Source organism: Gouania willdenowi, chromosome 22 (assembly GCF_900634775.1).
Source record: "Gouania willdenowi chromosome 22, fGouWil2.1, whole genome shotgun sequence".
NCBI classification, from domain to species: Eukaryota; Metazoa; Chordata; class Actinopteri; order Blenniiformes; family Gobiesocidae; genus Gouania; species Gouania willdenowi.
Window position 1 is genome coordinate 22834653 of NC_041065.1, and position 18026 is coordinate 22852678.

General features: G+C 37.4%; 1 protein-coding gene across 8 annotated transcripts in view; it reads left to right on the forward strand.

Moving 5' to 3' along the window:
- arid1b (AT-rich interactive domain 1B) overlaps positions 1-18026 on the forward strand; it is a 230419-nt gene that overhangs the window by 166865 nt on the left and 45528 nt on the right. For all 8 annotated transcript variants that reach the window (XM_028438181.1, XM_028438183.1, XM_028438185.1 and 5 more), the window contains 2 exons: positions 5405-5491; positions 8911-9096. In XM_028438181.1, the coding sequence (XP_028293982.1) occupies positions 5405-5491; positions 8911-9096 (273 nt within the window). The remainder of the gene's footprint in view (positions 1-5404; positions 5492-8910; positions 9097-18026) is intronic.

The window sequence follows — 18026 nt, forward strand, 5'->3', positions numbered from 1 at the left end:
GCCACTACTCACTGCAGACAGTGTTTGTTTTATACGGGTGTAATTATTTAATGGCGTCTTGTTAAAAATTACAGCAAGGGGAGGAGAAGATGCGAGGTAGGCCTTTTGTTGGGACAGTAATTGGTTGGCAGACAATTTTTTTTTTTTTAATGGAGAGAGAGAAAGAAGCCTCAGGCACTACTACACTATCGCTCATCTTTGTTTACTTTCTTTTGCTTATTGTTCTGTGTTTTTTTGTCTTCATTCATGCTTTAACACACAAACACATCAAATTTACACTCATAAGCATGTATCCAAATAGCAACCTGTATTCTTACAATACACACACACATTCATACAAGCACGCACGGACTTTTTTCCCTGTGTTCAGCTTTCAGAGTTGCAGAGTGTAGGATCCTCCTGCTAATCATCCCAGAACTCTTCCCTGAAGCTGAATCATTGCACATTCAATACATGTCTGTGTCTGAGTATACGCTTTAAAATGCCTTGATTTCAGATTTATGTCTTGTAGTTCCTGTTAATAGCCACGCCCACTCTTCTCTACTTGATGTGGCTTGTCGTAGTTGCACAATGTCTGAGATGAGTGCAACTCTATTCTCATCGTCTTAGTGCTCTGAGTCAGGAATGCCAAACTTTTTTCATCCCTATTGATTTTTTTAAGATGATAAAAGTTCAGGAGATTCTTGGGTTTTGTTAAAGAAAAACTCCCATTGAGGGGGTCTGGCATATGCTTATACAGTATTTTTGCCATCTTCATTTAAAAAATGAAAGCCTCTAAAGAAACCAACAAAAAACATTCACAAAGCCAAACTTTATCATTTGCTGGTTTTTGTTGACGTCTTTGCAGAGCTACCTCCTCTTTCATTCCTTCTCAGTAGGGATGTAACGATTCACTCAACTCCCGATACGATTCGATTCACGATACTGGGTTCACGATACGATTCTCTCACGATTTATTTCACAAAATGGGACTGTAGTCAAATGATGACTGAAAAATATTCCTTTATTTTTTTTTGGGAAAAAAACTAGAAAATACCTGTATGTATTATTTTCCTTTTATTTTTCATTGTCAAAAGAATCCCTTGATAAACTATTCAAAACAATGCAATTTAACTAAAAATAAATCTTGAATGAAATAAATAAAGGGATGATACAAATGAAGAAGAAGCCTATTAATTTAAATTCTGGTTCTATAGTAAACAATGCAAAACTACATAATAGTTCTTTTTCTTTTTAAAAGTGCAACTGAAAATGTATTTTGTGCCTTAACAATTGGACTTTAAAAAAAAAACCCGTCATTGCGCTGATTTACGTCAGATATTTGTTTGGACCAGCAGAGGGCGCTGGTAACCCAGTGGTCGGTTGACATGCAGCTAATCTAGCAGTGAAGAAGAGATGCTATGCTAGCAGACAGAGCTAATAGAAAAACGTGACTATTACAGATATTCACGTAATATTACAAATATTTATTTATAGGAATCATTTATTAACATGTAAGATTAACATGTAAGAGTAGAAGGCGGCCAGAAAGAAAATAGTAGCAGATTCCGCCCGCCGGTACACTGCTGGACAAGAGAAGGGATAAATATACTGCGATTAAATTTTCAAAGTATCGATGTCAATCGTGATACCTATGAGTCGATTTTTAACTGCCTTACGACTAATCGTTACATTCCTACTTCTCAGTAAATAATCTTTATTCTGATTTTGTTCTGGATCTGTCTTTGTGAAGCTATGCATAATGGCTAATGGGTTAACTCCCCAAGGTTGACAACAAATTCATGACAAAACCAAAACAGTGGACGAAATCCTGGTTTTATTTGTATGTAACCCTCATTGTGATCAAATGTTTGTTGTAAAATATGTGTCATTGGCAGAGGAAGGATGTTGTTTAAAAAAATTGCATAATTATTATATACCAACTTATCCATGTTGTATTTGTTTGACTTCATCATTAGATTACTGAAGTAGTTCAACATTGTAATAGAGTTTTGTATTATGAATGATTTAACATTGTACAGCCACTGCTGGGCCTAATGGTGTCAGGGAAGTGTAAGCTATGTTATAAGCAGGGTTGGGATGGTTACTTTTAAAAAGTAATACACTACAATTACAAGTTACCTGTTAAACAATGGAATCAGTAACTTACTCTAATCATCACTATATTAAAGTAATGTAACTGATTACTTTTGGATTACTTTTGGATTACGTGCAGTCCACATGAAATGTGAAGTTATTTAGATATGTTGAAGAAAGCCACAGATTTCTTTGTTTAATTGTTAGAATCTGTGCTTTAAATTTTATATTATATAATTATTTAGTTTAAATAAATCTGAAATTGTTTATTATGAAACAGATTGATTTATTACTTTGTGTTCATTGAAAAATACAGGCCCTTGAAAAAATAATCGCGTATTAAATCGCAATCGCAATAATGAGGAAAAAAAATCACAATTAGATTATTTTCCAAAATCGTTCAGCCCTAGTGCAAACTCTGATTCCAACTTACATCAAATTTGCAAGATGGAAGCATCTCTAAGCGCCGTATTTTGGCTTCAAGAACGTTGAGTGGGAACAGATACAGTTGTAAAACCATGCAGAGAGAAGCCGAGACCCACTAAACATAAACAAGGGGAAATAACACATATTTATTACAACCTATTAGGCTAAATAAAACCTCACAGACCAGGAATCGAACTCACAACCCTGGACATGCAAACTAAAAATGATCATAATTACTCTGCAATACATAGGGACTTTTCATTCATAAGATCCCAAATTGTGACAAATGTCTGTGAGGTGACGATGTTGACTATATCAGTTGATTGATATACTGTATAATGATAGTTTTTTACAGAAGCCATCCATGTTTTATCCGTAAAAATACCAACAAAATAAAAAGTTACATAAAATTGTTGATTAACTTATACTTTGGCCAGGATTTTGATCATCATTGGTGCAAAACCTGTGTGTGATAAAATACCCACTCCACCCTTTTCCCGCTTCATCTTTGCTAGGTATGAGTGTCATTTTTCAATATCTATACATAAGATAGAAATTTTGACCATTTTTGTAAAAGAAAGTTAGGATTTCATCCCAGTGTTTGTGAAATTCCTCTGTTTCAGCGTGTATGGACTAGAATAGACTCCAGTACACCCACCCCACCCCCCCGGGCTTTGATCAGTGCATGTGGAAAAGAATCAATAAATTCATAACATAAAAATTCAACAACCATCACCAAAAACATTTAGAAAGTCTTTTTTAAAAAGTGTTTTTCTTGGGTTACTTTTACAGTTGCAGAATAATGATGCTCAGTGTAGCTTTTTCTAAAAGCACATAACCTGTGTTCCCAGTGTTATCTGGTAGTTGCTCCAGTGTTTACACACACACACACACACACACACACACACACACACACCCTATTCCCATTCCCTCTAGGTACGAGGTGACAGAGTAACTAATCGAATATTCTCTCTTTGAAGGTGTGCCGTGTGTTTAGTGTGTGCGCGCGCTTGTGTGTTTTTGACGAGTCCAGCACAACTACCTATGAGCTTTGTGTTTTAATGTGCATTTATTTATTTGTTCAAGTGTGTTTATTTACACTTGTTTGTGCAATTACTGGCGGGTCTGCATGGGTTTGTGTGTGTGCGTTTGCCCGTGCGTAGGCGGTGGCTGGTGAATGGAAATGTTGTTTATGCAGTTTTATGCAAAGCAATTATGTTGACTTAATTGGGTTTGTTTATGTGGAGAGTGTGTCACCTCCAGTCATGTATTACTGCTGCCGTGGACAGACACATTCCACACACACACACATGCACACACACACACAACCTCAACACGTTTTACTGAATGATTGAATAATGTGAAGTGCTTCCTGTGTTATTAGTTTTTTATTTATTGTGAATTTTAAGAACAGTGTTGCTGCCAATTTATGTTAATGCAACACCCTGAACTGTTCTTCATAATGGATCATCCAGAGTAATGTATTACTTTAGGCATCATCCCTTATGGCCATCAAGGCAACACTATAATTGTAAAAGTGAAATTTGACAATCATCCCTGCTTTTCCATTGCATCTGCACTCGTTACTTAAATCATATTTAAACACTAAATTGGGCACTCTACTCAAAGGAAAGTGTAAGTGGTGCAGTTTGGAAAAAAAACAATAAAACATACTGGTTATCTGTTTGTCTTTTATTTTCTCTGCTCTGAATCCAAAGATAAAAGGTTAATTTGCCGTCTCCCTCCGTCTTCTGGGCCGAATCAATTCGCCACAGTCTCTGTCTGCCATTGTCCTAATCAGACCTTCAACTCACTATTGGATTTCAATGGAACAGACGCAGCTCAAAGACCTGCACACCCACCCAATCAATGCCCCTCAAATGGCTTTGCTTCTCAGCAGAGGATCACTCTGCTTTTAATGCTTACACAAGGAAGTAGCGCAGGCTCCGATGACTTGATATGTCCCCTGGAAGTGCATTTGTCATTTAGCTAATAGTGAATCACAAACAACTTCATGTATGGTGATTGTGCTGAGCTCTGGGTGTGTCTGGGCAGCCTCATCTCAAAGAAGGAACCTTTAGTTTAACACCAAGACAAACTAGAGACAGTGAAATAAATATAAGAGTGATTCGTTATTGCACAGTTATTTATTTATTGATTTATTCAACAGGGACAGTGTGCGATAATGTCCATGTGACAGATTTAGCCAGAAGGCTATTTTTCATCTGTGGTCCCTGGACTAAATGTTCAAATGTCACCCTAAAAGTAAACAAAAATAAAGGAAATATACAATGAAAAATGTAGCTAAATGATAACATATCACACTTTCATATTACATATTATGAAAAGATTAAAATGAATTTAAAATGAAATTTAAAAAATGATTAAAAAAAAAAAAACACATCTATCTAACCACTTTTCAGAATCAGAATTCCTTTATTAATCCCAGGGGGAAATTTACAGCCACTGAAAAAAAAAATCACAACTAAAGGAATAAAAACGTTAACAAAGATGAACGAAAGAATAAACAATAAATAAGTGTATAATTAAGTAAAAGACTGTTAAAAATAGGGATCAGAAACACACACACTGCAGTAGTTGAAAATAAAGTACGATAGATAATACTAATAATAATATAAATATACAAATTATATTCAAATATGATGCATATATTTACAAAAATAATACAAATATGATTTAGATATTTACAACAATCAAGTTATGAGGTTACAGTGATGAATTATACAGTTTGATTGCCACAGGCAGGAATGACTTCCTGTGGCGTTCTGTGGAGCACCGTGGTTGGATTTATCTACTTTTCCTATCTACATGGTGGAATGATGACCCTTAAATATATCAGGAATTCTGGAATCTTCTTGCCTAACTTCACGTTGTTCTGCAGGCTCTACAGCTGCTCCGCAGAGCTCTGGAAACGGACCCGATGGAACCCACCCACCACTCACACGCTCACCTATTGCCCAGGAGAGAGGTATGTCTCTGCTGGTACCTGACTGTAAGCATCGTTTGGTTTTTTTAAAAGGCATCGTACGTCCCTGAGAGAGGAGAACAAGTGAAGTTGAGTTTTGACATGTGTTCAGGTGCAGTTCTGAGGAGACATTCTTCCCTTTAAACTTTACTAAAACTTAGGACTCTCTCTTTAAAGGATTTTTTTTGGGCTCTAGTGGCCTTTATATGACAGTTGCTTGACAGGAAAGGGATCAGAGAGAGCAGGGAATGACACGCAGCAAAGGGTCCCAGGCCGGGAATCGAACCTGGACCGGCTGCAGGTGAGGAACTACAGCCTCCGTACATGGGGTGGGCGCTCAACCCACTGAGCTACACACCACCAAACTTAGGACTCTCTCTTAATCAAAAAATCTCACAACCACTGAGATCCCACAACGTTCAACTTGAGTCGAGTTTCTTTTTTTTCAAAGCCTTTCAACAATATCTGTAAAAGAATTTGCTCTTTGTGTCTTGACTCTTTGAATCCTTGAAAAAGAATCAAATTAGATAAAGACACTTGCTACTACAGTTTTGCAATTGTTACTGAAGAGGGAACGATTCAAGGTCTGTCTGTGTGGAAGTTTGCATGAGCCCTGAGTGTGTCTGTGTTAGGTTCATTGCATGGAATGTTAAACCAGTTCCAAAGTGTTTTCAGGAGATTTAGCCACTTCTCCACTACTACTTAAATCAGTAGACATGACATGCAGATATGAAGCAAAAATAACAACAAGAGCACTCAGACTCTGAGAGTTTAAACCTCCACCAAGAGTCAAATCTACTCTTTATACTGTAGACATTCTCAGTTAGATCAGTGATCCCAATCATGGTACAGTGGTTATTCACACTTAAAAGGCTTTCCACATTATTAAGGATACAGTAGGTCCACATGTATGGACACCCCCATTAAAAAAAAAAAAAAAACACACACAATACGGATGACACTCAATTGGGTATTTGAATAACCAACCAACCTGAGATAAATGAGTTAAATTTCATAAATATAGTTTAATTATGGACCAAGATATACATTTCTAAAATTTCACCAATGATAAGAGATACGGATTTAAAACTGATCCAGAATCAGTATTATGATCTAGATCGCCTCCAAAATTCAATAGAATCTTCCATGTCTGTAAGGTCTATCTTTGGTTAAAATTTGGTAAAGATCTGTTAAGTGCTTTTGACATAATCCTGCTAAAAGACAAACAAACATAAAAATAAATAGGCATCTGTGAAAGTATTATCACCTTTGCAAAGGGACCGTTAATACACAACATGTTTTTATGGAAAGACTGAGAATCAATTTTAACAAAAACATTGTCTCTTCATAAAGAACATTTAACGTCTCAAAGAAAGGGCAATGATAAAAATTAAGAGAGAATGAGGCAGGGGGAGATGTTTTTAACCACATGATTTAATCATGATATACATTTGAGATATGAAGTCATTCTCTGATGCTTGTAAACCAAGAATTTAACTGATCTAGTCCAGCAAATAAATGCAGGGTAAAGAAAATGTTCTTCTTCTTTTCCTTTTTTTTTTACACTGCTCCCCTTCTAAATGTACACACCCCACTTTGCTCGAGTGCTTGCCCCCCCAAGAGCCTCTCCGTGCTCTTCATTTCCATAAATCCCTTGAATGACGCTTTTCCCCCCACTTTTCCTCACTTGCTCTGCTGCGTCCCTGTTTCTGTCCAGCTGAGAGCTTCATTCACTTTGCCAGAAAAACCGACAGGATATTGCATATTTTTGTGTGCCTGTTAGTGTGTGTGTGTGTGTGTGTGTGTGTGTGTGTGTGTGTGTGTGTGTGTGTGTGTGTGTGTGTGTGTGTGTGTGTGTGTGTGTGTGTGTGTGTGTGTGTGTGTGTGTGTGTGTGTGTGTGTGTGTGTGTGTGTGTGTGTGCGCTCGGTGTGCAAGGGTATGTTTATGCATGTGTAAGGACAGGGAATGAAGCAGAGAGAGAGAGAAATCCTTGAATGTGTTATTTGCTTTTAGCACTTTCTGCACAGTGTTTCTCTCCCCATCCATTTTCCAGGCAATTTAAAGTGCGGTATTACACACTGTATTTTTTCTGCTCCGCTCCCAGAATCCCCTTACCCTAATAGAAGCAAAACATTACAATAATGTCCTCGCTCCTTAAACCTAGCACTCGCAGCCTAAGCACTTTCAGGCCCCAATCGCTCTTTCCCTCTGTTGCACTGTCTTTCCCTCCCACACACACTTTTCCTCTCGCTGCTTCTCTGGCTGTCTCGGCCTTCGCCTTTTCGCTGCCACACACACACACTAATGCACACAAGCACCATTTATTGGTCTCTTTCTGCGTTATCTTCCCCCCACACACTCTAAAACACAACTATGCCCTTGTGTGTATGTGCTCACGAGCGTATCGTGAATAAACGCTGCATTTTGAACTCTGTCTCCCAGACTTTTGCTCACATTTCTTCTTATCTTTTTGTAGAAATAAGGGCTTATGCAAGTGTTATCTTGCACTTTTTAAACTCTGATTAAACTCCAAGCTCATCACAGCATTAGTCTCTACATACACACTCATTTAACAAAGGGGTTTGCTATCAAAGTAAGAGTCCGGTCTATTCTAAACTAATCTACGAGACCCAAAACTAAATAACATACACACACTCACTTTCTGACATCCATATGACCTCGCTGTTCTTTCATTGGCTATTACGTGACCTTTTTTCCATTTGGATTTTAAGACCTTTCTTTGGTTTTTCGAAAACAAAACAGAAGAGCTTGAAAGAGCAAAGCTCAGGCCAGGATGTCTCCAAATGTCATTTAATTGGTGGTGAAAGTGAAAAAGCTGTTTGCAAATGTAAAATCTAAAACTTGCAATAAAAGAACAGTTTCCTCTTATGAAAATTATTTTTTTAATGTTCTGTATATAGAGTATTTAGCTTGTTAAGAACACTGTTAACTTAAATTCTGGCTAAAATAACCCACTTTTACTCCTTGGCTTTTAATCCACCTTGAAAGTTATATGGTCTCCGTTTAGTTTTTTGTGTGTGTTTAATTGTTCCTCGCCCTGCTTGTTTTTTTTATTGTTATTTACTGATTGTTTAACCATTTTATGTACAGCACTTTGGTGAACCCCTGTTTTATAATGAGCCATATACATAAAGTGCATTGCATTGGATTAACAAACAGGAGCTAACTTGAATCTCTGTTTTTGTTTTCTTCTTCTTCTTCTTCTTTTTCTTCTTCTTCTTCTTCTTCTTCTTCTTCTTCTTCTTCTTCTTCTTCTTCTTCTTCTTCTTCTTCTTCTTCTTCTTCTTCTTCTTCTTCTTCTTCTTCTTCTTCTTCTTCTTCTTCTTCTTCTTCTTCTTCTTCTTCTTCTTCTTCTTCTTCTTCTTCTTCTTCTTCTTCTTCTTCTTCTTCTTCTTCTTAGGATTTCTGTCCAACATGCAGAGAAACCAGACTGGCTCCCAGTTTGCCTCCCCACAGTCTGGACCTCCAGTGTCCCCCCACCCCTCACCCAGCGGCCCCTTGTATCCTGCGATGCAGGGACATCCCTACTCCCACAGTAGCTCCTTAGGTCCTTATGGATCCCAAGGACCTCAGTTTGGACACCAAGGTAAGAGATACATATTAACACAATTCATGTTATAGCTCAACAGAAACATTAATGCATGTATATTTTGTTGTTTTCTTGTTGCGTGTGGACGTTGATTCACTTTTCTTTTTGTGTGTTCCTAAGACGTTAGCCTCATTTATTGCTTGCTTTTAAGTTTTTAAAGCCTTTGATCTTCTTATCAAAGCAACACATTCGTCTGTTGGCTTTTTTCAGGTGACTTATTGTAATTTTCTTTACTAAAGTGTCCTTTCTAATTAATACTCTTTATATTAGAAGAAACAGTAGTATTAAACAAGCAGCATGGGACTGGTGACCTGTGCAGGGTGTTTCCATTCCCTCCTCACACACTTAACCACAGGAGCATTCAAAAACATTCAAAAACAATCCTAACATTTTGAAGCGGTTATGTTGTCAGTAAAATTCCTCAGGGAGGTTTTTGGACTTACCGTAAACTCTGCAGGATGTTCAATTCCTAAATTGAAGAAACTGGAGTTTGTACAACCTTCTATCAATAGTAAATTAATAAATATCAACCCACTACAAGTTCAGTGACATCATATTTGGGAAAAGCTAGTAGTTTATGAGAGGTTGTATGAGGTAGGCCTCTTATTATACATTCAGGGTTTAAAAAGAAAGACAGATCTTAGATAGGAGAGCCACATTTGTCCTGTTTGATGAAGACCTCCCTTACCCTTCACACTGAACCGTGGTATCAGCGTCTTTTTTGTCAAAGAGAATTCACTCAAGAATTACAAAAAGACTTTTTAAACGACTTTGCCTTCATCTGTCACTGCTCTATCACACACACACACACACACACACACACACATGCCCTGCTCTGGTACAGTGCGGTGGGTCCCTCTGTGGATAGAGGCCAGACTCTGGGAATATTCATGAGACACTTGAACCCTGGACAGACCTCTGTTCACCTCCTCATGATATGATTATGAGGCATTTCCAGACTGACACTTCACTGAATGTCTGACTAATTGATGTTGAAATGAAAGACTAAAATCCGTGATTGTGTAGGTTTTCAAATACTGCTACCAACTTAAATACTGTTTAAATACTTAACAATTATTTAGACGTAACTTAAAGCTGATATCCAGAGTTTCTGAGAAACATCTCGATGTCCCGACCTAAACCGCTCCACTTCCTCCCCCTGCCTCTGCCAATCTACCAGAAGCCACGCCTCTACATAACAAGGTTGCATCAGGTTGCATTGATATAGGTCTATGTTCTTTTGGCGATGGACATTTCTGAGGTAAGATCCAAAATCATATTTACTTGTTTGCTGTTGTGACACGCCACCTTGTTTTCGTGCACAGTTCCGCATTATCTTTGATTGACAGTTTCCGCTAGGGGTGGGAACCTCTCGGTACCTCATGATACGATATGATACGCGATACAAAGCTCATGATAACGATTTTCTCATGATATGACGATACTGCGATTATAGTTATATTGGTCAGAAATCAATCTACGATAATCTGACATAACAAAAAAAAAAGATTTAGTGAAAAATAACATTTTTATTTATATCTCTGAAAGACAATAAATTGAAAAAGTGTCCTATGAACAGTGACACTATTTTAGTGCAACATTTTACCAGTGACACCATTATAGTGTAATATTCCAGTAAATAATATATTGGTTCCTTCAACAAACAGTGACAAAAAATTTCCATGAAGTGCTACCTGCACATGTTAGTGAAAAGCAGAAAAGATTTTGAAAATAATAAAATAAATCTTAAATCCCCCCCCCCAAAAAAAAAAAAAAAAAAAAATTATATATATATATATATATATATATATATATATATATATATATATATATTATTTAAATCGATACAATACTTAGCGCGAGCATATTGATAATCAATCGTGCGAAAAAATATCACGATATATCGCCGTATCGAGATATTGTCACACTCCTAGTCTCCGCTACAGGAAGTCAAAGTCTATCGCTCGTTTCCATTTGTATAGGGGTCTATACGACAAAGGCAGGACTTATATACATTAATGTATTTGAATGACCACTGGCAGTAGACCATAATAAAAGACTAGTTAGGTATTTTTTTGCATGTCAAAAGAATGATACATAAACATAGATTTCTCAGAAACTCCGGATATCAGAGCTAATGGTGAAAATTTCAGGAACAACATCTCCCGTATAGTAGTCACGGTTCTTCACCTAACAGCATCAAGTATATTGATCACTTTGATGGGGTTTTTTTATGGAATAATGTCTTCTGTGACATACTTTATCAAACAACATGGTACTTTTTGGGGAATTGTGTGATTCAATTTGTCCTCTTGATCAAACGCCTTTTCCTTCCATGCAATAATGTAATTGCTGCTTGCTTTTAGTCTCCCTTCTTCTTCCACTCTTTTCCCCCTGTGCAACTTTGGCTCAGCTTTCAGCTCACTCTGCAAAAAAAGGAAGAGAAATGAAGTAGCAGAGGAAGACCGAGAGGCTGAAGCTCAAAATGCAGATGAGCGTTAATTCTTACTCGAAAGACAGAAGAGATGTTCCCATCAAGAGCACAAAAATAGCTCAGGATTACATTATATTGTAGAATACAGCAGACCTCGGAGCTACAACACCCCAAAACGCACACGTGGTGTTAAAGGGTAGTGATTGGCAAAACGTAGACTTTCCGTGGGAAAAGGCTTAGAAAGTCTCTTTCTGCTGCTCTGCCTTTGTGGTTCATCAGTGAAACGTCTGACCTTTGCAGCCAATGCAAACACTGTTCTCTGATAAGTCATGGAAGGGCTTAATTTATCCTTTTAAAGCAGTTTTTAAAACATTTCGCTGATCATGGTTGTGTATTGTTGAGTTTCGTTGAACTTATAATTCAATTCAATTGAACTTTATTCATATAGTGCAAATTACAAGTCATATCAAAGCGCTATCAAAATATAAAATTCTTAAGAAAAAAGAAAAACCCCAACAAATAATATCAAAAAATTAACCCATTTATGATCACAGAAGTGACCACACATATGGTTATAGACCACTTCTTTTGGTATTAAAATTTAGTTTAAATTGCTGAAAAAGATAGATTTTTTTGTTTATCATCTATAGATATATTTTTAAGTTTCCAACTAGTTCCTGTTAGCTGGAGAATATCTCACTGAAGGAAAAGTGAAGAGCAGGGTAGACTCTGTATATTCAACATTTATTCATTGTTTATTTGATGAGGCGATCACAATTACATTAGATGACCCAGGAGTATTGTTTGAGTGTTTTAGCACGTGCTAATTCACTACAGCACATGCAACATAAAGCCATATTCTAAAAGAGACTAATTGTGTTGTGTATTATAGCTGATATATAATTGATAACTCTGAAGTGGTATCCCACTTTTTTTTGCAGTGTGTTCTGCTTGTCGAGGTTGAATTATTGTACATTTATTGACTTTAACTTAATCCTCATATAATCCCATGAGGGCCACAGCTATAGTCAATGTTCCCACTCACGGCTCCACCTGCTTCCCATCATTCTCCTCATCCAGCGAACAAATTAGCCAACACACAGACTCGCTCCACGTTTCCTCTGCTCTGCTGTTTTTCTTGTTCAGTCAGTGAATAGGGAGTTTTAGGACATGTCTCTCTTTCTTTAGTGTGTAGTTTGTGATATAGAATTAAAGCACTGCACACACACACACACACAGACTGTCTATGGTTCACCAAAGAACTGGAACAATCAGAGCTTGTGTAACTTTAACCAGCTCCGAGGAACTTCTGTCTTAGATAAACATTTGTGGATTGGCTTGTTTAATAGAATAAATAAGAATAATTTAATACACATTATATACAATAGGGGTTCAGAGGATGCGTCCCTTTCACAACAATTACTTCATAGTTTGTCAAAGTTTCTGAAGATCTTTAAATAAGTAGTTTGCGTTGAGGTTAGGGATGAAAACTCTTTCATTGCCTTGTTTCTTTAGTAGAAATGGGAGCAAATTAAGGTTATAGTGGTTTTTTGGAAACCTTCATAAACCTGAGTGTGCTTAAGTAGGTTTTTTTCTGGTATCTGTACTTTACTTGAGTCATTTTTGGTAGTTTGAGCTTTTTTCTGTTAGGCAGGTCCCATATTTTTAGGGTTAAGATTTTCAAGTTTCTAAAAATGTTAAACTCAAAAGCTGCTCAGGGTTTAATTAAGCATTTGCACATTTTTTTTTTTCTTAAAGCATTTTATTTACAAATTGTATTTATGATGAGTGCTAAATTCTCCAGGTGTCCATAAAAGATAACCAGTTTTCTACAAGTTCTTAAAAATGTTAAACTCAAAGCTGCTTTCTAGGTTTTTTTTTTTTGAACATTTACACTTTTTTTTTGTTGACACATTTTATTTACGAGTGCTAAATTCTCCAGGTGTTCAAAGGTAACAGATTGAATTTATTTCCATGTACCAGTTTTTTTTACAAGTTTTAAAAATGTTAAACTCAAAGCTGCTCTGGATTTTATTGAGCATTTGCACTTATTTTTGTTGTTGACACATTTTATTTACAAATGTTATTTATTGCTAAATGTGTTCAAAGATAACAGATTTAACTTGTTTCCATGTACCCGTATTCTACAGGTTCTTACAAAAATGAAAGATAATGGAGTTTTGAATAACTCTGTCTTATTATTGAAGGGACATTTGTTTTACTTTTTAACTTAAGTACATTTAGTAGCATGTACTTTTTTACTTTAACTCAAGTAAGAGATCAACTTCAATACTTTTACTTTTACCGGAGTCATTTTTTTATTCAAGACCAGTACTTTTACCTCTGCCAAGTGAAAATATTCATTATATCAGGATCAGGACTCATCTAACTAAGTTACAAGTGGACACTGTTTTTGAAAACCCTGAACTTAGAGACATTCAGGGAAGGAGGACATTTTTCTACCAAGATTCACAGTCTGTCTACGCTCTACTTTCTCTCCCATGGTTTCCTACCCTCACCATATCCCCCCACTGTAGGAGTTAAGCACTGTGCTGTAATGACCGTGCTTCAGGCAGGACCTTTAAGCCTTTCTTCCCTGCAGGAGACACAGTGTAACTCAGTCCAAAAAAAGAACAAAAAGAAAAGCCATGAGTCAAACCAGTGTTGAGAGGTTGGAGTGAAGAGGAAGTGTTTGGAAGAAATTGACAGTGTGTGGCTCAGCTGCCCCCAAGGCACACACAGTCCTGGTGAGACTAAGATGAGGGTGGGAAAGGTGCTGAGGTAGCCAGGGTTAGACACTGCATTACTATTGTATTTATATATCATCCATATATAGCCTATAATAGGTCCTGACTTACAAACATTTGAGTTAAAAACAAATGATAATGTGAGCAACATTTTTGGAACCTCAGCTTTATACTACATGTACCATAGACGTAATATGGTTAATTTTTGTCCTACTTAGAAAACATTAGACAATGAACTGCTCGTCACGTCAAACAAATGCGATACTTGTCTACGGCAGCTGAATAAGAAGAAAAATGTGTTGCTATTTATGACTAAAAAAGTCCTGTAATAGACTGGCCTCGTGCCCAACGTCAGCTAGGATATTCTCCAGCATACAGAACAGTGTGGGTACAAAATCTAAATATTAAGATCAAAACAAAACAGTTTGTTTGCAGTACGAGACAAATGCTGTGTACTATCTATCCAGATAGCAAGAAAACATATTAGTATTAAGCTTTAAAAATATGGTGACCTAGTGGTTAAAAAAGTGGGCTTGTAATCAGAGGGTCACCGATTCTAATCTCCCCCTGGCCATCACTGTGGGATGTTGAGTAAGTCTAACCCTAAACCTACTAGGCACTTTCCTGTGTTAGACTTGATTTTGAAACCCTCCAGTTGCTTCATATACACCTCACAGTCTATCGGAGCATGGAGATAGGCAGACTTTACATCCATCTGGTATAGGGTCAGATCCTCTTGCACAGCCACCTGCATCAACGCTTGCACAGAGGTCATGATGGCTGTCGCTGTAAAAGTCTCTTTATAGTCAATCCCTTCCACTTGACCGTACCCCTTAGCAACATATCTGGCTTTACAAGTCTCAGGTCCATCTGAGCTCTCCTTCACTGTGTATACCCAGCAGCCTCCCACTGCTTGCTTTCCTTTTGGCAGTGGAGTCAAGTTGAAAGTTCATCTCCTCTTTCATCGCGTCAGTTCACATTTAGAGTCCATAGCCTCTCTAAATGTTTTAGGTACATCATAAAGAAATAATCTACATTTTCACCTTCATAGATATCACACCCAGCTTTACACTGATATTCCTTCAAATATTCTGGAGCTTTTCTTTGTCTTGTAAGATATCTCTCATCTCCTTGTTCTGTCTGAGCACAGTTAGGATTAATGGACTTGCTCATGGTCTCACAGTGATGGTCCACAATGGATACGAACCGGTGACCCTCCGGTTACAAGCTTGCTTCCTTAATAACTGCATTTCTCCTGTTTTCCCACCTTGTGTTTAATTATAGCTTTATTTTAAATAAAAGACACTTGCAGTAATGAGGTCTACTGGATATTGGTATTAATCTATAGCAGTGGCTCTCAAATATTTTTAGGTACTTGTACCCCCTTTCTATAATTTCCCGCTTTTGTCCGACTACAACATTTTGCGCAGTATACTATGAAAAAACTACTATAGAGCATCATGATGGAATAAATGCGTGATAACACACACTCAAAACATGAATCATTGTGTAAATGAAACTCAACAATATTTTTAGGGGCTCAGTTTTCCTGGTGCATGATTACAGTCATTTTTACTGTTAAACTGAAAAAATTCTAACAAAATCCTTTCCTCAAATTATGACATAATAATTCCCTTAATTAAATAGAAATTGGTCACAAAATCTAGAGAATGTAAGGTGTAGACCCTGTTGGGAATCATATCTATCACTTATTGCTTGAATATTGTTGATTTTTTCATATTTTGTATTTTATGTATACGTAGAAGTGCAAACTAGGGTATAATAATTACTCATTTTCCCTCGTAAAATCTGTGATCTATTTGAGATTTTGTGATCAACTTGCTCTATATTTGGCCCCTGAACTAAAATGAGTTTGACACCCCTGATTTACATCATCATGATGATAATTATTTTTAATAAATATAATACACATTATAAAACCCTTTAATTTTTACTGATTTAATTTATTAACTTCCAATCTCTCTCAAGTACCCCCTGTAGTGCCATTGAGCCCCCATTTGAGAACCACTGGTCTATAGCATCCAAATGGAAAAATCTCATGTAACTTTAAAAAGAAAAAAAAAAAAACAGTTAATTAATATGCATTACTAGTGACTAAAAGAAGATTCATCACATTCACTAACTGCTGGGACACTGGCACTTGGCTGCTTAGATATATAGATCCATGTCATCTGCATTTCACTTCTAGTTCACAGGTCCACAGGGTACGCTGGTGCACCATCATACTATATTCCTCCCTATTCGTTTAAAAAGTCCGCTTTGGCTGTTAGCATTAGCCAGTCCAGGCTGCTGATTTTGCAGTAGACAGTAATCTGCTCGGTCACACTACCACTATCCTGCGGGACTGCAGGGATTAAAGCCAGCTCAGAAATATAGCGTCCACCAAATCCATGACCGTGCCATGAATTTCCATGTAATTGTGAACGAAGCACGAGGAGTTCTCCTTCCCTCTCGTTCTTCACACTCGCACTGTGCTATAAATATCACCAAGACTCCCCAAAGGTACAAAGAAGCAGGCAAGAACCCGAGAATGAGCCACAATGACTTGAGAAGGTGCACATAAGAAATGACATTCTCCTTGTCCTCTTTCTCCTCCTGTCCACTGGTTATTAGTCCCAGAGTAGTGGATGAAGCCCCTGTGTTTCTAATGGTAAGAATGAGTTTTTTGCCTCTGTAGTGGAGAGTGCACATCATATATTCTGTACAGGAGACAGTAGCTGTGTTTCCATTACAGATTTTCGCTAAATAAAAGCGATATTTCTAAATGTCGACAAAGTATAATTGCGCTTTGAGCATGTTTCCATTTAGCATTGTTTTGGGCCGGAGCCTTGCAACGCCCGTGAAATCTCATCCCGCAAAACTTTGCTGCAGAAAGAGGGACGCTCCAAACCTCCTTATAACACTCCTTTGTTGTTTCACGTCTAATATGGCAGGAATACATTTTCAGTATAATTCTAAGAAATGTTCCCGGTCTCCTTCTGGCCACACGTTTTCTTGGAGAGAAACAGTCATGTGACCAGTTATGTCACATTCTGTGACGTGTTTCCCACGAAACGCCTTAAATTTCTCCTCATGATAGCGTGAAAACTTTTGAGCGATATTTGAGTGTTTTTTCGAAATTAAGGTATTTCCATTACCAGTTTTATTATACCATTTAGATTTTGCGCATTTCCAAGGTTAATGGAAACGCAGCTATTGTTTGCGCTAAATGGCGGTTAATGTATCTCACATCATTTGAAATGAAGCCAAAGTGATGACTAAGGTTTAGTGTTTAGATCGAGATTATCTTGGAGCCTTTGTTAGATAGGGTGTGCCTGTAGCTCCAGCTCTGTGATAAAAAGAGTGTCCTCTAAGTCGAATCTTCACAGCTTTTTTCTGACTCTGACTAATTTTGCTCGGGCAGCAATCCAACTTCCCCATCAGATGTGATCAAATAGCGCTACCGCAGCTGCTGAAAGCATGAATGGCTCCTATAAAAAATACCTCAGATTTTGAGGTCGGGCTCTAAGTCACTTTTAAAAAGCGCGTTAGAGCACTATCTGTCCTTGAAGACGCGCTTTGGCGCAGCACCAACGCTCAGTATTAACCCGGTCCCACAGATACTCCGTCTTTCCTTTTGTCAGTGGAGACAAACATAGCCCACTAGTGAAACGCTTTGAATGGTAGTACATCAGAAGAACTGATAAGTCCCCTCAACGCAGCCTGCCCACATAATGATGCCATTT